Source organism: Pelmatolapia mariae, linkage group LG8 (assembly GCF_036321145.2).
Source record: "Pelmatolapia mariae isolate MD_Pm_ZW linkage group LG8, Pm_UMD_F_2, whole genome shotgun sequence".
Classification (NCBI taxonomy): Eukaryota; Metazoa; Chordata; class Actinopteri; order Cichliformes; family Cichlidae; genus Pelmatolapia; species Pelmatolapia mariae.
Window position 1 is genome coordinate 12,778,208 of NC_086234.1, and position 24,947 is coordinate 12,803,154.

Genomic DNA, 24,947 nt, shown 5'->3' on the forward strand with positions numbered 1-24,947 from the left:
TGAGGTGTTTGTAAATGTAAGCGTCTCCGACGATTAATTTTTCTTTTTTTTTTTAGTAAATAATGCTCTTGAGAGCACCTGAGGGGATATTGTGATGATGACTATTACAGTACATATTGAGGTTAACATATGGGTTTTATTAAATTATAATCAACAGCTTGAACAAGAACTGGGGGTAAAATCTGCAAAGCAGACAAAGTTATTGGTTGTTTTTGCTGATTTGTGATTAAATTGAGAACACAAAGCAGTAGAGTTGGAATATAAGAGGGATAAAAGACGGTAGAAGAGTGCTGGATCATATTGGAGTTTAACAAGCGGACTTTAACAGAATTGAACTGCATATGAATTCCTAATTCAAGTGTGATTTCCCTTTTTAAGCCAGGGGGGTATGTTAAATCGTACTGATGTGTCGCAGGAGGCATGAAGAATGTGTCTGAGGTTGCAGAGCATTGATACAATTTGCTGGAAAACATTGCAGACTGTCATAAATTTTTAGTGAATGACTCTTGATCAAAAACCATTCGTATAGCTGAACACTTCTGGGCGTTTTTACCCCTCAGTGTGTCTCCCAGGGTTGTGTGCTGTGAGCGTGGCCTGGCTAGAAAAGCTCGAGCAAGAGCTCCAGAGTTGCTGTCGACACGGTGCGGGAGATGCGTGGAGCGAGGCCTTATGCGGCCTGACATGGAAATTATGTTTGCATTTTCATTTTTGGAGTGCTACCGGTTGTCATGAAACTCAGCCTGACAGTTCCTAACCACCAGGCAGCCGAGTGCCCCCGCCCCTCTCCTTTTCTCTCGTTGTGGGACAGATGCTAGCCTGTTAGTCCTGTGACTCTGCTCGCGCCCTCCGATTGCAGGCGACAGATGCCAGGACCAGCACGGTCCCTGTTTGAACATTGCTGTCACTGTCCTGCCTTAAGCTCAATGCATGACCTTTAATGTAAGCAAGGGGTTGAAATAAGTTACTAATGAGCATGTGTGGGACTCACCGAAAGTTACACACATCTGTGCAGGTTGTCTCAGGCATGGGAAAGCACAGGAAAAGCAGCTTTTGAAAAAATAAGACAGTAACACTTCTTAAGTTTTATGCGCTGTGCGCTGGTGAGTTTATTGTAGGTGTTTTTGATTGAACATGTCAAGTTGAAAATATATGATATATAAAAACCTGCTTCTCACTTGAGTATTCATTTAATGCTGCTAAACTTACATTTAGCCTTCACTGGAGGGTAAATATGAGCAGCTATAATAACTGATACTAAATAACTGCTAATAATAAATAATTATCAGTCACACAAACGTGGTAATATTTCAGTCTTAAATTCTTAATGAGAGTAAAGAAGCTTTTCAAAGACACCAACTTGGACTTTAGGAACCAATCTACAATTTTCGTCTAAATTTAAAGTTAGCCAAGATATCTGGTCCTCTTTTGACTTGAAAATAGCCAAATCACTGCTTAGAGTGACACCGTAGATTTTTAGCAGATGACTACAAACATAGAGAGCGAGCTACTCTTAAATTACTGACCACATCTCTGAAAATCAGATTTCTAACTGACCTGTTTTACTTCTCATTGCTTTGTCCGTGTTGTCTCCACGGCCTCAATTTTTTTTAAGTGCCTTCAAGAGAAATCCCTCAGCTTTTCGTTCACCGTCGTCACTTATAATTTGCTCTCATTACGACCTGTTCTTCTCTGTAACCTCTCATCCGTCTCTGCATTTTTCTCAGCTAAAAATAGCTATAATGGATATATCAAATCAAGTAAGTTTTGATTTCCATTCTCTCTTTCTCTTGACTCACTTGTGTCTAACCCCTCCATTTGTGCATTCTCAGCTATTAATATTTGAGCTGTCCCTGACCTGCTGTATTTCACTGTCCAGTCTATCATCATCATCATCCATGACTGTGTGTCATATGCATAGCATTAGGAAACAGTTTTGAGTTGATTCTTTGTGTTAGGTATGAGTTAGGGCTCAGCAGCACACTCATGGCATCTTCACCATGAGTGTGGATAAACCAAGTCTGGACAAAATCACTTAAAAACATTCAAATTAAATGTATGCAAGAAAAGCATTTCAGCCTCGCATAATTGAGTAAAACATATTAAAATGCAAAAAGCCGATCTTAAACTCTCTCAGCTCTCGTCCAACGCTTACAGGAGTGTGAAACTAGTGGGTAGTCCACTTTAACAGGATCTGTGATAGGCAGCAAATCTGCCACATTGCGTTGTCCTGGAGAAGTGCTGTGCATGTTTGACGTGGGGCAGATGAATAGTGGAGGTCTGGAGCAGGAAGGATAATCTGCTAGACAGCTGACTGTTGAAATAATCATCTCTCTTCTCCGGTTTTAGCTCCCAGACATTTTTGAACTAAGGAAAACACAGCTCTTCTGTCTCTTTTTATCTTTACCAGCCTCACCGCTATTATATCGCTAGAATTAAAATTTATATCGAATTCATTCCTCCCTCCTTCATCAGGCATATACTGCATGTAGCAGCTAGTGGCTGCTGATTCACACTGTCACCTCCTTGTTCTGGTAGCATAACAATTGCTAAAACACCTGAAAGCATATTTATTAATTCATGTTTATTATAAATATCAAATTAAATGTCAAATCCAGCATTTCATTGGTGGCTACAGGAAGTGGTTAAGTGGTGTTAAATAAAAATGAGCTTTTTTTTAATTATTCAGCCATTAGCATTCTTGTGCCAGAAAGAATTACCCCCCTAAACCAGTGACTGTCCTTTAATTATGATAAGAGTCACAAGATGTTTTATTAACATACACACTGCTGGTCTTACGGAAGTCGGTTTAAATCAAATCCTACCTTGTGTTTAGCTTCAAGAATTAAAGGATTAGTTTGCTAAAATCACAAAGAAAGTGCCATATTCTGCTTTCTCATTTAGATAACTTTAGCTTTTTTTTCCTAGTGTGGTTCTCACGCCATTAAAATAAGATTAGAAAAACGCCAGCTATGTTTCTACAGCATCCACTACGAGCTGTTTCTATTCTTCAGTATGATATGAAGATTATCCCAGACCACGGTAATATAATTTGTCAGTTTGTTTTTCAGTGTTTCTTAGCATCACAAATGAAATTTTATTCCCTAGTTTTGCACTGTCTCTTCAAACCTTCTGCAAATACTACCCAAAGAGACAGATACCCAAAGAGTTAACAGGGGAACTGTGTTTTCTGTGATTTGAGTGAACTAACACCTGGAGAAAAAAACACAAGTATTGTATAGCTGCTGACTTTAACTCCTCTTCATTTAGCAGTAAACAACAGTCCTTTAATCCAGCCTTATCGGTACAAGTCAGCTAAACTGAACCACACCTCAGCCAGTGAGGTCTGTAAGGGGCCCCGTAGCGGAGTTGCTGCTTTATCGGTCCGTTTGGTAAACAACCGCAAGGGAAGCCTGCTGCCCCCCGCTGAGCCCTCCGCTCTGAGACTGAGCTTCGTGGGCTCCGAGGACTCAGGCCAGGTAGGCCGGCCGCCAGGGGTGACAGAAGAGGTCAGCCGGCTCCAGCGAGCCCGTAGCCTGCCGGTGAAATACAGATACCACCCCGGTCACTCCAGTAACGCCACACTCAGTCAGAGGCAGTGTAAGGGCCACATCCCCCCACATCCCTCTTACCCTCAGCGTGTTTGGCAGGCCTGCACTCAACAACAGCACAACCAAAGCATGTGCTTGCCAGTCATGGAGTGGTTGCATGTGTAGCATTCCTTACTAATGACCCAGTGTGTGCAGCTGTCAGCTGTGAAACATTAAATATTGAACAGGCTGAGCGAGATGTGAAGGGCCAGTGTGTTGGAGCATCCCTCTCGACTGGAAAGCCCCCCCTTTCTTCAACGTTTTCCATTATGGTGTCAGTCTTCGACATGCTAGCGGTGCTTGAAATCATGTGTTCGTCGGCGGAGGAGCAAGATCTTTGGGACTTTATTAATTTTAATGAAAGCAATTGCAGTTTCTTTGTATAAAAAAAGAAAGAAAGACAGAAAAGACTAAAAAAAAGAAACAGTTCACAGCTTGAACCATCAGTTATAAGGTACCCGAGTGTATTTTCCATGACCTGTAACAAGCTATTCCCAATGAACGATGGCTGTTAAAGTGCTATTAGTGAAACACTTTTCTTGCTGCTTGTATTTATTTTACCAGCGACTGCCACAGAGTAGAGTTGTTTTCTGCAGCTGTGATATTAGCTTGTAAAAATATTTGCCTGATTACTTTACTCGGGGGTAAAAGTTATAATTCGTTCCCTATGAAGAGCTCAGTGCAGTTTGCTGAAGTGATAAAGACAATGTCCAAAGGGCATCTCAGCTGTACATAAATCACTCTGGCACAAGGACCAACCTAATTGTATAAGCCAAGGGCACCACTCTCAAGATGAACAAAGACCAGAAATCCAGGATTCAATACTGACTCAAAGCACCTTTGCTTGTAGTCTAAGATGCTTAATATTTATAGGTTATTACCTTAATTAAATGAGAACATGAGTGATTAGTGTGAGCAACAGTGATGCAAGTCTAGGTCTATCTCTAGTACAGTAATCTATGATTACGAAATCACAGCCCTCTTAACAGCCCTTAACTTATTTGTGGTGCTACATTATCTGAATGATAAAACTGTTGACAGGTGGATTACAGCAGTTCAATGGATTAGTGCGTATGGTAAATAAAGCCTCCCAGATTAAACTTCAGCAAATGGCATGATGGTTGATAATGGCACTACTGCATGTTTGCATCTCCATACACAACCATGCCAATGATGTGCTAATGTATCCTGTCTGCATTATGCAAACACTGGACTGTTTCCTGCTACCCACTGGTTAAATTGTCCTGTCCCACTCCATCTTGTTCACCCAACCTCTTTCCACTCTGTCCCTGTATGTATATTATCTCTTTGAATTCACTGACCTCAAATTGTGCTGTGCTGTTCTTTTGTTGTCCCTGCTGTGTGGATCGTTGTTTGACTTCTGTTCATTTCCCGCCATCATGCTGTTTCCTTGGCATTTTGTTGCAGTTCAAGAGGACCAACAATCAGCACTATCACCCAAAAAAAAGCAGCGTAATGGAGGCATGAGGAATTCTCCAAACTCCTCACCTAAGATTATGAGGTAGGTACCACAAGGAGCTATCTGTCTTTGGGTTTTTACACATATAAATTCCCTCACCATAAAAATGCAGATAGCTTCTTTAATAGCCAAATGTTAAACGCCAACAAAACACAACAAACTGTAATCACCGCTCAGTTTAGTTTAAACACAAAAACTTGGTTAGGTTTAGGCTTGGTTTAAACTATGCTTTATCACAACATTAACCCTACATGTTGAAAATTAATGCCTTCACGTTTGACACCAAAGGGGTTCTTTAGCGTTGTCTCTACGCTATCGCTCGCTGGATGACAAATAATGACCTTAAATTAAAAGAGCAATTCAAGTCATGTTATCGTCATTGGTTCAAAGAACTACTGTCCAAAATACACCCTTTTGCTTCCTTTACAGATGGTTCTTCAGTCCATGCCTCCCCCAGTGTTAAAAGTCTTTATGTCGTTAGGGATAATACTCTATTATTTACATCAATAATGTCTCACATTCAGCCTACATAACAATTAGGACAACAAGACGGCCTATGCCCTTTCCTTTTTCAACACAACACACAAGTTCTTGTTTATGCCCTGGTCACCTGTAATGCCGTTCTCTCTGGTTTCCCCAATGAACATCTTAATCTGCTCCAAATGGTACCAAATTTGGCAGGAATTTGGCAATCACCTGCATCAAGTCCACCAATTATATAACACCCCTCCTCATCCAGCTCCAGTGGTTCATAGTTCTTTACCAATACATTACAAGACTCTGCTCCTCACTTTCAAACCTCTCTCTATGACCCGGGTCCTCCCACATATTGTCCAGATTTCTTTCAACCTTTCTTTCATGTGTTCTATGGTTTTCTGATTAGTTCTAGGTAGTTTTAGACCTAGAACAATGGGTGCCAGAGCTCTCCGCTGAACATCCATTGCATCATTGCGTCAATGCCAAAGGCCATGTTGTGTGCATCTGTGAGACACCAGCAGCTCTGACACAATGGGAATCAGAATGACCTGGTTATGATTAAGGAGTAGGAAAATGATTGCCTGTATACACAACTAGTAAATACAGAGAAACCGTTTGCATTCACTTGATGAATCAAAGAGTTACTCTCCTGTTAGCTGTACTTGGGTCTCTGGGCGAGAGAAATCTTAAGGCTATTTTCCAGCAAAATATTCCAAGATATTCAGCAGCTAGCTGCTAACTTTGTTGATATTTGTTATATATTATATTTGTTGCATAGTGTTGGGAGGGTAACATACAGACTAGCTTCCTGCTCAACATAAGAGTGATGACACCAAAACAACTTGCCGGATGGTATAAAAATACTCTGCGAGGATCTCCAGTCAGGTGATAATCCTTTGTTGGTTTATAACTATAAGCATAATCACATAATTTCTTTCACATTACACATATCCATTTAATCTCTTGGTGACATAAATGTAGTCATTAATGAAGCTTTAACAAAGCTTTGATGAAGAAAGTACAGATACCAGTGCTTTAGGAAGAAAACCAGTACTTGTTGGATTAAGCAGTGTATTACAAAGAGCATCTGAAAGAACATTTTTCTACACTCCTGTTTTCATGGAAAATATGTCAGCCTCTGAGATGAGCTCTATGCCACAAGGTTTCATGTGACACCCACAGACTACAGTTCTTAAACAGGCCTGGCACTAATGACAGCACCAGGCAGTCAGAGGGGCTCTAAAGGATAGATAGCCCAAGGCTATTCATCTATTGTCGGATCCCTCTGAGGTCTTTTCAGCACGTAAGGCCACAGATGATATGTATCATCACAATGAAAGGCGAATTCAAATGCTACCTTGCTTTTATCTTGTCTCGTGAAATTAAATCGTAGCGTATTGATCTTGACTGGAGATAACACTGTTATTCAACAAGAACCCATTAGAGGGACGATAATAATAGTAGTCACTGTCATTAAGTGCAATGTTATAAGGAAGCCAGGCAACAGGGAAGACCTGCAGCCTGATGTATACAAAGTGCAACAGCACAAATGAAATTTAATTAAACCTGACAGATGACTTTATGTTCCCACTGCTAATATGGCTGCGATCTGCTTGACATTTGGAATTCAAACCCACATATGTCTGTATTGTTTAATACCATCAGATACAGTACAGATCAGCAACATTTACTAGTTCTGAAAAAAAAATTGCTTTGTATTATAACTAAAAGTGTCGGTATGCATACATTACCATTTCCTTTGATGTCTGGTCTCTGTTTTTTCCAGGTGGGCGTTTGCCCTTTTTTTATTTGGTTCAAAGTGGTTTGAAAGTTGAATTGCTCCAGGTGATTTCCAGGCTCTTGGGTAACAAAACCAGGCTTTTCCAATGCTATAGCCATCAGCGAAAAATCAACACACCAAACCAATCCATCTACTTGCCATGCTAATACTGTGCAGTACAGGTGGATGTGATATTTCGTGCAGCGTCTGCTGCCTACACGCTAGAGAGGGATTCGCCGTGGTAGCCTAAGGGATACTTCATTGCAACAAGCAGAGAAAAAAACATCTGGGTGTATACTATATCAAATGTGTTTTTACAGGACCCGCAGCCTCAAGGCCTTTGTAAATAAGTAATGATCAACAGATTGGCTGTGGGTTTTGAAGAGCAGGCCTTTGTCAGTTTTCATGATGTGCCGGGTTTTCAAAGACTTTGCCTGCTCTTAGTGCTTGTGTTAGAGAAAACTAGTGCAGTGCTGCCGAATTAGAAGATCGACATAATGTGCATGTCTGCCTTCTTCTTTATGGCTCTCTCAGCTGTCATTATGCTCCTCCAGAAAACACCTGGCCTTATGTTTCGGGGTAATGATGTGTGAAGTCTTGTCAAACGTGTCATCATAAAGCAGTGAATTATGCTGCTGATCAGTTTGAATCTTTAGAAGTACACAGAAGTGACACTCACGGACACTTCTGCGCTGTTTAACGAAACAAACCACGCAAGAGAAAAAAAAAAGCGATCACGTTTCCACGAGACAGTTCGCTTCTAGTTCCAGCAAACTAACATGACCTGTCTGGAACTTAGCAATGACGACCTCACTGAAATTAACACCATTTCCACGGGCTCCTTGATGGGTCATAAGACACATCTAACTGCGGGATGTCATAACGCGTTTGGTCACATCGGAGTGCCGTGACATACACGTCATGTCTGTTACAGAACTGCTGAGGCAATTGGCAGCGCAGGGTAGTGACAGGCCGTCATGGCTGACAGTGAGCGATAGCTATCCTGGCAGAGCTCTGCCTCACCAGTCATCTTCACAAGGACAAACTGAAGTGACAGCGGCTCCACTGAGTGAGTGGTGAAACATTTGACTTTTGATGGAATATTTAGCCAAGGTGTAAAAGAACTAAATGCTTTCACTCTTATTAGAATTTGAATTGCACTCTCACGTGGATTTTAAGCACCGTAATTCCAGTTATTTATGATCATTTATGATTGTCCCGGCTGTAAACCTTTAAACCTACAGTTTATCAAAGCTGCCGCCTCCGCTTCTTTTGATAACACCAAAAAAAGAAAAGCGGCGATGTCTGATTTCATGCAACCGACAGTCTAGAAGCCGCAAATGTGAGTGAGTCTCATTGTTTTTAGGACCCCCACTTTCAATATATTGGAGTGTATTTTATTATTTTTTATTTCACGTTTCTGTTAACAAACCCAAAACAATGTGCACGCTTTGACATCGAAATTTTATCGTACACACACTTTTCAGAGTGAAGCCGCATTGACAGAGAGGTAGAGAAGACATTTCCCTCTACTGCTACTTATATTCTTGAAAGGACATCCAGGTCTTGCCTGGGGGTATATGAGCCCAAAGGCGGGTTTTTTTCGGCTTCAGTCTCTTGGAGCCTGAGGGATGGTAGTTTCAGCTGACACTTTCATACATACTTAACATGTTACTTAAGGTGCCCATTCTTTTGAGGTACTTGGATGGATTAAAGAGACGCTCTTGTTACGAGGGGAGGACTTGAACAATTTAAAAGGTTTTGGACAGAGACCGAAGACTGTTGTCTGGATTTTCAAAAGATAGCATCTTTAACTTTGATCTGAATCTGACAAAGTTGATTTAGGGCAAAGGGATTTGTGTTGAGCAGTACTACTAACGTGGCTGGTCACGTATATCGGTTGGCTCGGACGATCTTTATGTGAGTTTTCTTCCGCAGATAAAAAACTTTTCGTTGGGATCAGCTTGATGAGATGTTAAATTTGGGTAACTTACAAATTTCTGTTAATTTTTTTCATACCATAGATCATGTGTTTGATTATTCTATTACATGCATCAAAACCTTTTATTTAAATTAACTGTATGACTTCATAAGATCATATCCCCCTGACCAGAACAAGCATGATAGAAATGCAGGTACTCATGTTGGGAGACAACTTTTAGTGGTCAGCGTTAATGTTCACCAGTGAAATTAGTTTATATAGTTCTGATGGTCTGTTTAAACATTAATACCCTTCACTTTGGAAAGCAAATACGGTTGGGCAAATTGCTGAAATATTTAAAGTCTGGTCTGTTAAAGCTTTTACCACGCAGCGCACTACGTCAAAAGCTGTATGCAGTAAGGGGGCGTAATTGCATCTCCGTGCTCATGCCAGTCAACGCAGTGTGTTGCTGCCATCTTCTTCCGCCTGGCTGCCGCTGCTGATGTCACTCCGCTTGATGACATGGCAGTTTTGTTGGCATTTCTGCAGATGGCCTCTGACAGGAAAACGAAAAGAGGAAGCGGAAAAACTAGGAAGAAAGCAACCTTTTTTTTTCTTTTTCTTTTTTTAGTAAAAGCAACTTATTTGCAGATTACCAAATATTCTTATGGTTAATTTATAAAATGTATGAAAATGAAATGTGTCTTTTGTTCAAATCAATGATATCATTTCACTTTCCCCCTCCCATCTTTTTGTTTGATTAGACATGACCCACTCCTCATCCTGGGAAACGAGCAGATTGAGAGCATGGACGAGAACGTAAAGAAATACGACTCCACGGGGATGTTTCACTGGTGCCCGTCCAAAGACATTGAGAAGGTCATCTTGGTGGGTCCTGCTCCTTCGCTCGGTACACATCATTTGTCCCTGACACTCTTCTCCCTGGTGACAGATGTGTCATGTCACAAAGCACTATCAGAGGTTGACAGGGCACTTAAACACTCTGTAATGAGGTGTTTGACATGTCATTTGCTACAAGAGAGCCCTGCACTATAGAACATTTCTTGTACTAATACATATGCCATTTTTCAAATTACTTTCATCGCAGTGCAGAACTGCATGATATATTTTACAGGGGGGGCAGGCTCACTGCAAAAGGAGAAAGCGCTAACATTTGTTGGAAATGCCCATTTATGCAAATTCCAGCCAGGAACATATTGATCCCTTATCCCTTTCTTTCCCTCTCAGACACGGAGTGAGGCAGCCATGACTGTTCTGAGCGGTCATGTGGTCGTGTGCATATTTGGAGACGTGAAATCGGCACTGATCGGTCTCCGAAACTTTGTGATGCCTCTGAGAGCAAGCAACTTTCACTACCATGAGCTGAAGCATATTGTGTTTGTCGGCTCCCTTGAGTATCTGAAGCGGGAATGGGAAACTCTGCATAATTTCCCCAAAGTCTCCATTCTGCCCGTAAGTAAAGAAAAATCACTAATTTCAAATGTTTATCTAGATCACGTCAAAGTGATGCCTTTGCCTTTCTAAAGTGGTGTGCATATACTGCTCATTAACAAATGTATTTTGTGGGAAACGTGATACTGTTTCATCAGTATAAAGAGGACATTGTTATTTTGCAAGCTGTCCTGCAAAATGCTCATTGTTAACAAATCTTAAAGCCATCAACAATTTGTGGTTTTCGGTAGAATATTAAATCCTGGACATTACATAATGATTAATATTTATGCGGTTGTGCTAGCAAAGGATTTGGCTAAGGTTAGGGGAACAATGTGGATTTGATTATGCAAATTTCTGCCTGGACTTTATTAGGGAAGCTATGCATGACTCCCAGAATAAGGAATCCTTATTTATCTCATATTGGACTTAGCTGCATCCTGTCAGTTCATCTTCTGTGTTAAACAAGCTTCAGCGTTGTTCCTTCACCTTTTAAGCCAGATTTCTACTGATTGGCTAAAAATTTCAATCAGACGGATAGCAGGTGGCTCACAGCTAAACCTCTGTACCTGAATTGATTATATTGAGGTTATTCTCTCTTTCTGACATCATGCAGTGCCAAAAGGAGAAAAAAAGTCAGAAAGCTGAGCACCAAGGGACAGATTTATAAACACGTTGCATCAGCACAAACTGGGTTTAGGTGTAAACAAAAATTAAACATTGTATTGTATTGTTAGTATTTACAAAGAGATAGCAGTGAGAAGATTATGCGTAAGAGGTGACAACTTAAAGATGTTTGCAATTGACATATTGCACGTATGTTTCTGAGCGTTCCTTCAATAAGATACAAAATATGGGAGGAGAATCTCCAAAAGTTGATTCTTTTTATCAGATGAACAGAATCAACTTTTGGAGATTTACTTACCTGGACGACTGAGCATGCATCAAGACATGGGAGGAGAATATTTAAATCAACTGCACAAATCAACTTACAAATTTTTGCAATAGACACTATTTACTGCTAATTGCGTTGATATTTAACACAGAAAAAACCATGTGTTAACCTGTGCACTTTATATGAACCGACGGTGCTTGTGTTTATAGGCACAACCATTAAACTAACCACACCCATGAGCACTATGAGGATTTCGCTCACATGCTTTTTTTGTCCCATTTAGTAAATCTGGCCTGAAAAGTCTTAAGCTCGAGCTTATAGTGATTACTTGCACATTCACTGACCTCATTATTTGAAACTTTGTTCATGTTTAATATGAGCATCCACAATTTTTTTGTTCCACCATTCAAAGACTTTGTGAAAGACATAATTAGCAGTAGCAGCATTTGTCAGGACTTGCTAGCAGTTCGTAGTATAATTTGGAGCATGCACACGAGGCCGACATAAGTTTCGAGTTTGCCTGCTGTTCAAAATTTTGATTTATTTCTTGTACCTTATAGGTGAGATAACAAATTCTCTCCTTCACTGGTTCTCAAAGGGCACACCGTTGAGTAGGGCAGATCTGAGGGCTGTCAACATCAACCTCTGCGACATGTGTGTCATTCTGTCAGCCAATCAGAACAATATTGACGATGCATCACTGCAGGACAAAGAATGCATCTTGGCGTCACTCAACATCAAATCTATGCAGTTTGATGACAGCATCGGGGTCTTGCAGGCTAATTCTCAAGGTAAGGAGCGCCCTATCATAGTTCACTGCACTGCCTGGAAGGGACAGGGCCCTGGCACAGAGAATATTCCTCAGTGGGTGCTGCTTGGCTGACCTGGTGTCACTGCGTTTGACAGTAAACCCAGCTGACTATTCCTCAGGTTACTGTAACAACTGGTTTCTTCACAAACTTAATTGGTGGCAACAAGCACAGCTCTGGCACAAGAGATTTGCCTGGCTTGCACATTGTTATTTTTCAATATCTGAGACTACTTTCATAAAACTAATGTGTGCAATGTATTAAAATTGCATGTTATAGCTTTCTAAATGACACTTGAAGCACTCAGTTAGCTTCAGATGGTCTTCAGTAAGGGGCCATTATTTGGCACTGAGAGAAATCCTTTTAGAAACCTTTTGGCCTCGCGACGGGTGGAGGGTGTGGTGGTGGTAGGGTCTCCACCAATTTCATTATTCCTCTAATACACGTATGACCTCGCATGGTGCTGCTTAGTCAGCAGTAAGTGATGGATATCACAACATACCCTATGTATTATACATACAGCATCACTGATTTAATGTGCTTACTTGTCAGTCTGAGGAAAGCAAGAAATGTCAAGTCAATTTGGATTCAATCTTGCGTCACTGATTTTCTATTTCATGACTCCATATTGTACATGCTTTTTTTGCATATGTTTGTAAAATGTTTCTGTCTCCATGCACACACAATCAAAGGGAAATAAAATGAGCTGTTTGTCACATCTATTATATATAAATCAATACTGGTCGTTGTCAAGAATATGGTAACACTGCACTTTACACCTTACTCGCGGCTGCAAATAGATGAAATAACCCCAACACATTAGTTCTGCTGATGTGCATTATCGTAACCTCTAAAATCAAGTACTGAACCTAGTATTAACTGATGTGCTTTGTGTGACATGTATGTCCATTAAGGCTTCACACCACCAGGAATGGATAGATCATCTCCTGAGAATAGTCCAGTCCATGGACTGGTGAGGCAGACCTCTGTCACCACTGGAGCAAATATCCCCATCATAACCGAACTAGGTATGGTTTGCTGCTACGTGTTGATTGATATGCTTGCTCTGCTGTTTTATTTTCTTTTCAGTGCAGTAGTTGTAAACAAATCTCCGAAAACACAAATTATGCAATTAGAGGCTGTCATGGCTTGATTAACTGTACTAAAAGTGGAATTTTTTTATGCTTTTGTTTTGTCCCTTGTTGACATGTACCAGTAACTGTTTTTCCTTAACACTTGTCTAGCACCATTAGCAAAGCCAGGCAAAAAACTGCCTGTGATTTCATTCAGTCAGGATAAAAGCAGTGGGACCAGCATACAAATGATAACTGAGCTGGGTAAGAAGAAGTGCCTCTGTCCTGTACTGCAGTGTCGTAACTGCTGCTGCCTCCATATCAGCTTTCTTTTGATTTCTCGTGCTGCACAAGAGGCTCAGTCCATTCCCATGGCATCACTTTGAGCACATTTTACCCTTGGTTCTGGTTGAAATTGCCTGTCTTGTTTTGGCTCCCTATCTCAAAGCAAAATTTCTCCCTTTTATTTTTCTAAGAATTACAGGGTCTTTGATCCCTCAGAAGTCCTTGTGGCTGTTTTCATAGCATCTTCTGTCGGATCACATTCTCTGGCCCGTGCCCTTCTTTCATCTCAGCCCTGTCGATATGACTGACATTTATTTCTGTCCTCACAGAAGAAGCAGTTCTCCAACTAAATTTTACATCATTACTTTCTTCCAGCTACTGCATGTGTTTATGTGCTCAAAGACATCTTTAAAGAAGGTTCTGGGGCAATGAAATACTTTCATTTGACTTGACATGCAAGTACAAGTAATTGGAAGTTCTGTCTTGGATTTACAAGACAAACAATGGCATAATGGTGTTACTGATAGTGACCTCAGGAAGACTTTAAGTTAAGGCCTGGAACTTTGACAATATGCATGGTGTCATGAGTGTGCATGAATGGCCTGGATATGGAATGTGGCAGAGGCAAGTTGGCCACAAGGCTGGATACAAACACCAGACACATATGTCATTTTAGTTCTTTTAAAGAAACTAAAATGTGGTCCAAATTTGGAACTAAGTAAATGAGGAGAATATGCGAAACTATTCACCGATTTCTAATACAGTCCATATCTGCTGCTACTGACTGTTGTGCACAACCGCTGTACTGTTGTGTCCTCCTCTTCACGTGAATCAAGCATTTGCCATGTTGGACTTAGTGTGCAGTAAAAAAAAAACAACAAAAAACAAGCTGAACTGAAATAGCTAATAAAATGAACATGTTTACCCCATAGTGAATGACTCGAATGTTCAGTTCTTGGATCAAGATGATGACGACGACCCAGACACAGAGTTGTACCTCACACAGCCTTTTGCCTGTGGGACAGCATTCGCAGTCAGTGTGCTGGATTCCTTAATGAGTGCGGTAAGTCAAAAGCAAATTTGTAATAACATCTGCCTGTGAACAAGTCAATTGCAAAATAGGTCAACTAAATAGTCGCGGTATCGACTGATATTAGCTATTTACTGATAAATCTGTATCAGCAGTCTTAAGAGCTTGAAAAGAAGAAGATTGGGCTTTTGTTTGTTTCACGTCAGTTCAAGAAGCAAAACGTGGAGAATCCCAGGTATTTAAACCCTAATAGGGCTCGGCTAAGCTCGTGATGATACACATGTGTCCATCTCCAAAGGGGAAACTCCCACTAGGGTTTAAATACCTGGGACTCCTCAAACCTTTTGGTTATGGAACTGAAGAACCCTCTTGGATGAGATGAAATAAAAAAATATAACCCTTAATAACGACACATAACAAATGTTTTTTTGTGTCGTGTGTCTAAAAGAAAAAGAATAACCGCTAATATATTGAATTCTTTACTGCCAAATATCGGTATCAGTATTATATCGGTTTTAAAAATCCTATATTGGCCGAGCTTTACAACTAAATCTAAAAAAATAATAAAAATAATAAAGTAGGCACATTCTGGTCCCCTGTTAAAAGAATGAATGACAAGACTGGAACTTGTACGAGGCATGATGGCTTCATTTGTCTGCCTTTCAGTTTGAGTGAGGTTAGAACAAAGCTGCCTTCAAGTGTGCTCCAGTGTAGACAAAGGTAATGCTACCTAATGGACAGCCCTCATCCATCATCTGAGTCAATAGTGCTGTCAGCAGCCAAGGGAGATGTCACCATGCTGTACAAGCAGGGGGAGACAAGCGACTGCAGTGAAAAGAAAAGGGGAGACATTTGCCCTTGTTAAAATCAGCAAAGCAATAACTGAGGAGGGATTAGAAAGATAACAATTACAGAGAGGAGTATATCTTCAGGTTTAGTGTGTGGTTTATAAAGCGGACTTTTTTTTTCTTATATAAAGCTAAGTAATAAATCCTTGGACAAGTGTGAACATGGACTCGCTGCTCTGATGGAAGTAGGTGTGACCTGCAGTAACTGAATTCTCCTGTCTTTTCACTCCATGTTCAGGCCAATGTGATGCGACAGAGCAGGGTTAGATAGCACCATTCAATCTGCCTGGCACGCTGAGAAGGTTCAGTTGTGACTTTGGTAGTGTTTGCTTAAGGACTCACCCCCCTCTAACTTCATTCCTTCAGACATACTTCAATGATAATATCCTCACCTTGATCCGGACGCTGGTAACGGGCGGGGCGACACCGGAGCTGGAGGGGCTGCTGGCAGAGGAGAATGCATTAAGAGGTGGCTACAGCACACCACAGACCCTGGCAAACAGGGACAGGTGTCGCGTGGCACAGCTGGCCTTGTACGATGGGCCCTTTGCCGACCTCGGGGTAAGTGATTGGTCTTGTCACCTGGGGGCTAAGGACATCTTTGTCAGCTTGCTTTGTGGGAGCTGCTGTTACTGAAGGATACAGAGTAATAGGGATGGGATGGGGATGTAAAACTGTGTTGAGTGATTGTGACATAGCTGAAATTGTATAATGAATAGAAAATAAAGTTATAGTTATCTATAGAATGAGCATCAAATAAGTCTTTTGGCATTTATTTAAGATGTTAGTTTTAATAGCATATTGTTAATAGCATATTGACTGATTGTTAGCACTTACGTAGATGGATCAACTGAAGAGCCAGATGCATTTCTCAGGTCGTGTTTCAGGTCTTTGCTGGATGTTTCCTATTTCTTAAGGACACAGCTTTCACACACTGGTCATCTGCTGTAGATAGCTTTTTAAGCCTACCACTTTTTCTTTTGTCCTCTACTTGTTAAGTTTCCTCAAATTTTTTAAGGATGCACTACACACCATGAGATATGCCAAGTTTCAAGCTAAGATATTTTTGGGAATTTACTGTTGTTGGTCCAAAAATACTATTTTTGCTGGTATTTTTCATAAACCCAAATCAACTAAAGACATGGGAACAAATGATGGGTTTTGTGACAGGTTGTTAGTAATGAAGTGACTAAAATTTTAATTTAAAATCTTCTTTTTTTGTTTTCCTAACTCATCCCGTCTGTTAGGTCCCTTTATTTATGCTTGAATGATTCATATGATTTAAAAAAATCGTCTGACAGTGGTCAGGTACAAGAACTGAACTGAAAATGACTGAAAGCAGCCAATGTCCAAAGAAAAACTAAAAGCCTTCAGAAACCCTGGAAAGCTATTTCTGAAGACAACTTAAAATTTAATCTGACTCCTTGGAAGCTAAATATAAACAAAGGAGGGGTAGCTCAAGACTTCTGTACAATACTATAAATGGCAGAACAAAGCTAATGAGCCAAGGAGGCTTCTTTTATTTTGTGCTATGGCTCTCTTAATATTCTCTAATATTCCATGAAATCCATCATTGCTTTACCCTGGTGACTGAATCCTGTAATTGTGGCAGTTCCACTTCAACTGGAATGAGTTAACTGTGTGCTGTAAAATGTTGTTGTTGAATGCTTGTGTAGCTTGTCAAGTTTGTAGAGTTATCTGCTTAATTTCCATGACTTTCTGCTTTATTATCCAGCTGTATCAGATAAAGACTTAATGTTATCACTTTTGATGCTAGAGATCTATTTGGTGATTTTATTTGAGTGTGGTCAGGAGACAATTGTTTCCTTCATTTAACAGACAACATTGTGTAACACAGATTCTATTTTTCTATGATGTTAATATGTATTTTTAGTGTTGTTTTTTCAAAATACAAATTGTGTACTCATCGGTTTTGTGTTGCTGTCTTACAGGATGGTGGTTGTTATGGTGACCTGTTTTGTAAAGCCCTAAAAACGTATAACATGTTGTGTTTTGGCATCTACCGGCTACGAGACGCACATCTAAACACACAAAGCCAGTGTACCAAACGGTATGTGTTCTTGCATTTAACTGAAGTCCAAATAATAATGGATTCATTTATTACTTTATTTATAACTGGCCTCACATCTGGTCCCTTTTTCCTCTAGATATGTCATAACCAATCCACCGTATGCATTTGAGCTGGTGCCCTCAGACCTGATATTCTGCCTGATGCAGTTTGACCACAACGCTGGCCAGTCTCGAACCAGCCTCTCCCATTCTTCCCATTCATCCCATTCTTCAAGCAAAAAGAGTTCCTCCGTCCACTCTATCCCCACCACCAACCGCACCAACCGGGCCAAAAGCAGGGACTCGCGAGACAAACAAAAGTATGTGCCCCTCTAAAGCTCTGTGACTGTCTATGTCCGTGACCGGTGCCTGCCGACAGTGTTTGCCTTGTTTGTCCAGACAGACTTTCACACGTCTGAGTGTCAAAGTGTGTATGTCCGTCTGACTGTGTATGTATGTGCCGCTTTTGTGTTTAACAAAGCATTTTAGTACAGATTGGTTTTCGTCTTTAGCAGGATTGGCTAATATTGCAGGTCAAAGAATAACTGGAACTCCCCTGGACTGAGCATTTTATTTCTGAGTTTCGTTCCATCCATTAGCTGTTTTTTTCCCACATTCTTGTGCATTTTTAAGCCAAGAACAGTAGTAACATCCTGACTAGTACACTTTGAGTCAAGTGCAAATATAGATCAGGGTTTCTACAACTAATTCTGTCCAGTTAACCACTTACCAACTTTTAATTAACTATGAAAGCCTTACCTATACACACAGACCCATCTCAACCTCCATCTAATGTGGAAGAAAAGGATATTATTATATATGTGACACTGGCAAACACATTATAGAACATGACAAAGTAATTACCCTCAGGGTAGTAAGTGACAAACATTGTACAACCTCCATCTTTCCTTTTTGTTTTGCTAATATCCAGCACCTCTCTGATTATGGCCACCGTCTCTTTCCACTTGTAGCATTCCAAGTTTTGTTTAATTTCGAATTAAAGCTAAAACTTATTGTACTAAACTGCACTTTTAAAATTACATGTCTTAAAGGTTCATGTCATGTCAATGAATTCTTGCACATCGTGTCCTCTCAATGCCTTTTGATTTGCGTTAGAAAGGTACACTTTTAGTTAAATGTTACTTGCCACCGTGAACTATTAGTTATGTCAAGACAATTTGCAAGCATAAAATGTTACCGTTGTTAATAAAGTTTGACCCGCACAATGTGAATGTCACATTTCAGTTTATTCTACAATTGTTAAACTTTGTGAAGAGACATTTTCATGTATTATGATTACCACTTTTATTACCAGTAATTCGACTGGTAAACTGAATCAGAATTTCTATGCACCGCTGCAAATTGGGCCCGTAACTGCTTAAAGTCAAGGTTCAATGAAGCAGTGAGTACTACACTGTCAGCATACGACAGCAATAGCTAGAATTTTTTTTCTCTACAGAGTATTCGACCTGCAACCAAAGGAGCTGGAATCCTTATATCTTCTTATTGCCTTTGTCTTGATTTAGGTCTTACTTCAGGTTGAAGCCTTACTATACCTGTGGTCTCCACAGTGACACTATAGTTGGTGTGAATCCCTAGAGGGAGGTGTTTCTGCTGTGGAAATGTACATGGCATCCTATCTAACTATTAGCTAGATGCAGGGATAGTTATTCAAAGTAGACTTTGTACTTCCAGATATTATTACTTTAGCCAAACTTTCCCAATTCAACATCATGTTTGAGTTTAACAAGTCCCCGACCATATGCACTTTTTTCAAGTGTGTGATAAGCTGACAGCTTCAACCATAGTGTATTCAAGGCACAAGCAGCTGACTGGATGATACCACTTCGATCAGTCATCAATCTTTTATAATGGTACCACGTATACCTACAACCCAGTGTTTAAATATTTAAACACTGGGAGTTTTTTTTACCAGATGTACAGAAGTCCAGAGGCAGTAAGTTTAGATTGTGTAGATAATTCTTCACAGTTGGCCCCAGCCCATTTTTAACAAAAGCAGTGTCCTCAGATGTATTTGGCTTCTCTTTCTCTCGATAACTCTAAAAAGGTAAAGAATCCATTTCCTATCCATAAGCTTTCAACTTGCAATTTGCAATATAGCAACATAACAGCTGTAAAGCATTACACTGTACAAGAAGACAGAGCCTCTTTGAGTTTGAGGACTTATCTGTACACTATGGTTGTTCTCTATAGGCTGTACCAATGTAGTGCAAGCCTACCAGGTCCCATAATGAAATAATGGCATTACTAAGTACTAAGTACACTTAACCTGTACTTTTAGTGCAATTTACCCTATTATAATTACACTGTGGTGTCTGGAAAATAGTATAGGGCAGGTGTTTGTTATAGAGTGCCTGCAAGTTGGCATAATGAATCAGGTGAATCATTTAATTAAAGACTGTAAGATGGATATATAAAAGGTTGGCTAGCAAAGTTTGACGTGATTAGTTTCATTGTTGATTTCTTGGAGTTTTGAAACCAGAGAGGATGGAAACCGAAGACACTTCATTGCATTTGCCGTCACAAGTCTTTAGACAATAAGCATTCCCTGTAAATCCTCCTTTATGAGTCGAATAACAGCCATAATTTCCCAAATAAATCATATTATCTGAAACTATTGATTAAAGTCACCAGTTGCATATTTTTATTTTACCATGTACATCTATACAACAGGAAGTCTTATTTGGAACCAGGGAAATAATTCCCTGCTGGCCAAAAAACATTAGGGCACTTCTGTATCGGCTCCATTCGTCAGGCTCAGGACCGACATCCATCTTTTATACTGTCTATAAGTATGCCTCTGTGCTTTCGAATAACTCATTTAATGTCTTTACTAATGTGTGTTGGACCATAAAGTACAGGCTTGTTTGAATCACAAAAGCTTGTTTGTGCCATGTGCAGTATTTGTATTTGCATTAATTACTAAATGTTGTTAATCAGGCCTGTCCCCAAGAGTCCTGATGAACCTTAAGTTCATGGGTTCGGTTCATGGGGCCGGTTATATTTATTGACTATATTCCTGATATGGATGGGGTCTAAGATTGTTTGGTTCAATCTAATTGTCTGTCTCTGAGTATATATTGATTACAGGTATCTCAGTATTTTACTGTTATTAACACAGTGAAGGGACTTTGCAGAATTGACAGAGGTATGCATTCTACAAATAATAGTAATATCATAATATTTTCACATTCATTCAAAGGGAATGGCCATGTATCACAGCTGCTGAATGAACACTACAGGCTTTTTATGGTTAACAATACTGCTCATGCTCAGTTAACACGATGCATTGCACTTTTTTACAGAGATCCATTTAACACACCGATGTATTCGTTTGATTTAAAAACATCTGACGTGCAGCTGCATGCTGGTAATTCCATCTGAAACTTGGACATAATTTTTTAAAAACTGCTTTAACAATAGGCATGGGAAGATTATGGCTGTCTGACATACATTATTATGCCGAATGCATAATAATGGCACTTAAAGATATTTTTACATGACCTATGTTGTTTTTCCATTATCTTTTTTGTGATTAGTGGCAACCTACTGTTTAACCTACTCCAAATCCATACACAATGAGATCATCTGCTGGTTTTATGCCTCCGATCTTTCTGCTCTGCCTTTTCTGTTATTAATGGTCACATTAGTATTTTCCCACTTAGCTTACACGTAGTGTACTACTTTCTCTTTTCAAAGTGCAACAAGGATAAGTAGAGTTGGCCAAGGTATGGAAGTGAATGAATATGCATGATACTACATACTTGCACTGAACACGGTCATGTCCCTGCTGACATGTTGCCCTCTGAATGAAAGCCAAGTAGTTTAGCATTTCCAAATGACTGCTTCAGGAGAGCATGGTTGTGACCTAAGCAGCACAGTTCACAGCAGGTTTGACTGTAGAATGTGTGACTGCAACTGAATGGTTTGATGCTACATTTTACTGTTGTTTAATGTTTTGTTACTGGCAACATGTGTCTGTTGGCACATGTATTAATGCACCACAGTATAACAGCCTTAGGTCATGACCATGGATGAATCACATTGCCAAGCGGATGAATCACATTGCAGAATGTCAGGTTATCTATTTCTTTCTTAAACAAAAAAAGTTGCATCTAGCCAAAAGTTTGAAGTCCTTTATAAATAAAAGGTTAGAAAATATACGTATACATTTAATAATTATGAAGGTGGAAGTCCTGCATTAACTTGTAATTTGGTAAAAAGATTTTGCTTCACTGGAACTTGCATGTCTTCAGACTCAACAAAGCTGCATGCTTCATGGCAGTATATTTTTAAAAAATGACCATAAGATGAATGGCATTATGCTACAATCACACTAGGAGACAAAAGTAGAGACAGCAACACAATCAAAATTATTGCAAACGTGTACGATGAACCTGAGATCTATTGCCTCCGACCACTCGCCGTCACTTGCCCTCTTTAAAATGAAATTAGTCAAGACAGCAATCAAACTGCACCAAGAGTCTGCTCTCAGTTTGCAGTTGAATGGCAATTATGTGGGATAAATTAGTGAAAATCACAAATCTTTTGCTACTCTTGTCTACATGCACAGAAACATCTTACATTCTAACCTAAAGCAGAAATTCCTCCACAAATAGTTGCTACGGGATGGAGATTAAAGTGCAAAATTGCACAGGCACTAGGCAACCTTGCTTTCTAGATTAATAAATAAGGAGGCAGTTACTTGCAAACATTAATTACAGTTACTTGAAGACAGTTTGCCTCTCACCAGGCGACCTATGCAATGCCATTGCGTGCAACACCCTCAATCCAGAGGTGGAGGGTGTTGCAAGCTCAATCGCTGGGCAACCAGTTGGCGACCATGACTACTTGTAATAGACCCCTGACAGCAAAAAAATTAAATCCAATCACTGGGCAAATGCTAATTTCTCCTAATCACAAGGAGGTTGCTGTCCTATTTTTACACTAGCGTGATTGAAATATTAGAGAGGGAGGTAAAAACATAATGAGTGCTATTTTCCCACCACTAAAAACTCACCGTGGAGCTTAAATTATTTTCGTAAAGCAACAATTTAGGCAAAAAATATTTTAAAATGTTATTAGTGCATTTAAAAATACATCATATTAATGCAAAATAGTTGACCTCCATGTAGCATTAACTGTCTGATGTCCTCCCTTCTTGTCTTTTTATGATTTTGACTCTTTCTCAGAAAAGACATGGTTTACAGATGAGCAACAGAATACCCACCAGAGGACCATAAAGCTCAAGCCTGTGAATACTCTCGCCGTCAATCACATCAGTCGATATACTGTACATCCGCAAGCAGCTTGATTCCACCCATCAGAGAAGCAGAGCACAAGCGCTGAGTTCTGGACGCGTGCTGGTTATTGGACTCCTAGAAGACTCATCATGCAGGCGTCTGTCCGGAATCTGAGATATCGCCTCATCTGCAAACGCAAATCATCATTTTTTTCATCGTATAAGGCGAACATGCACTGCTTTCATCATTCACCTCTGCAGCAAGTTTATTTTACATAATCTTCATTAAAGACAATCGTTGTCAAATATCACAGTCACTCAGCTATTAGTTTGCACAGCTAACCTTTAGCAGTGGCCAGACTCCATGACTTTTTTGTTTTATTTTGGGGAATGATGGTCACGTCAACAAGAAAAGCAATGTTAAAAAAAAGAATAACTACTTCTAATACTGCTAAAAGGGGTGTTTATTAGGATTAATGGATCAAGTTTTGCAATTGTAAAAGTTGCCTTCTTAGCTGTATATGAACAACTACTACTACTTCTGCATTTACGTTAACCAATGTTGCAGAATTAGTCTGTACAGTATGTTTAAAATGTGTATTTTACACCCAGCTGCAACCCCACCACAATGGCATTGTTAGTGACTGACTCTCAGTGATTCCTTTGCCATTTGGAGCTAATTCACAACATTTGTGACAGTTACGACGGCCAGTGTCCATATGTAAATGGCATTTGGGTCCAGCCTTATCTGAATCCATTTATGTTTGTCTTATTTTTTGCCTTTTTTCAGGTGTTATAAATGTTTTCACGTTGCTATTTCAAGTTGTCCAAAACCCCAGAAGTGTTAACAAGTATCTGCATCTGCAAAATTTCTTTTTGTTTTTAATAGCCAAATATGATAGAGCTGTTTTTTGTTGTTGTTGGGGTTTTTTTTTTGTTAAATTATAAAACAACCAAAAATCCTAAAGTTTGTTCATTTTACATTTATCCATTTACTTAAATCACTATAAACAGCTAAGCCAAATGCTATGACCATATATGATATACTTGTAGGTAAGATGAATGTAAAAGCCACATATCGCATAAAGTGGGCATCATTTAAGTCCTCCTTTGGCTGTAAGCACTGCCTGACACAGGATTGTCTTGGAGGCCATTAAGCAACTTGTATGTTCTCCATGACCAATCTTAATGCCATAAACAGACATGTTTTTTGTTGATGCATGAAGAACAGCTCTATCATAAAAAAAAACAAAAAAAACCTGAATTTTTGGCTATTTTTTTTGGATTACTTTCTGTTTTGTTTACCACCTCAATGATTGATTACATATCTTGCATATCCACTTGCTTCTAATAAAGCACCAATCATTTGTTTCTGTTTGGAAGCACAGAATAATGTGTGTGGTGTTATTAATCATGTCTTATTTTAATAATGAATCACAGCTATACTGGCACTGTTGTCACTTTACTTTAGGATCAATGAGGGGGAAGGAAAGGTAAAGAAAAAAAAAAGAGCAAAGAAAAGCACATATTACTCCATGAATTTCTCAATCCATATATGATACATAACAGTCCAGCCTAGGATTCATGTTGGATGTAAAATGAGAGAGGTTGTGACATTTTTACTGGCACAGAGGAAACCCAAGCTGTCCATCCCTCAGTGCCAGTAATGTGCCAGGCAGTGCTGAAGCCAATGGAGGACTCTAGGAAGACCCACTGCTGCGAAAAGAGGCTTCTAGTTTAGCGTTCTTAAAAATTCACTGGAGATAGCTACGACTGTCGCAAACAGTCTGAGAAGTCTTAAAACTTTTTTTTTCTAAATCCATCCATCATCAAGAGCAGAGCCTGAAAGCAATTCAGTTGTATGTAAATGTGTAAAGCTTAATGTGAAGTATTTTTTTCTAGTGTGTTCTTGTTTGACAGTACCTGTGGGGTTGAGAGACATTCAACATTGCAGTCTAGTCTGTATTATTTTGTGCT

At 39.7% G+C, this 24,947-nt stretch overlaps 1 protein-coding gene across 1 annotated transcript in view; it reads left to right on the forward strand.

Moving 5' to 3' along the window:
- LOC134633825 (calcium-activated potassium channel subunit alpha-1-like) overlaps positions 1 to 24,579 on the forward strand; it is a 100,317-nt gene extending 75,738 nt beyond the window's left edge. Inside the window, 14 exon segments of the mRNA XM_065471565.1 lie at positions 1,725 to 1,757; positions 5,016 to 5,109; positions 10,010 to 10,133; positions 10,494 to 10,718; positions 12,191 to 12,383; positions 13,316 to 13,429; positions 13,646 to 13,738; positions 14,692 to 14,822; positions 16,004 to 16,198; positions 17,590 to 17,708; positions 17,806 to 18,027; positions 21,428 to 21,456; positions 22,921 to 23,012; positions 23,015 to 24,579. Of these exon segments, the coding sequence (XP_065327637.1) occupies positions 1,725 to 1,757; positions 5,016 to 5,109; positions 10,010 to 10,133; positions 10,494 to 10,718; positions 12,191 to 12,383; positions 13,316 to 13,429; positions 13,646 to 13,738; positions 14,692 to 14,822; positions 16,004 to 16,198; positions 17,590 to 17,708; positions 17,806 to 18,027; positions 21,428 to 21,456; positions 22,921 to 23,012; positions 23,015 to 23,077 (1,727 nt within the window). The 3' untranslated portion in view covers positions 23,078 to 24,579.
- The last annotated feature ends 368 nt before the right edge of the window (positions 24,580 to 24,947 follow it).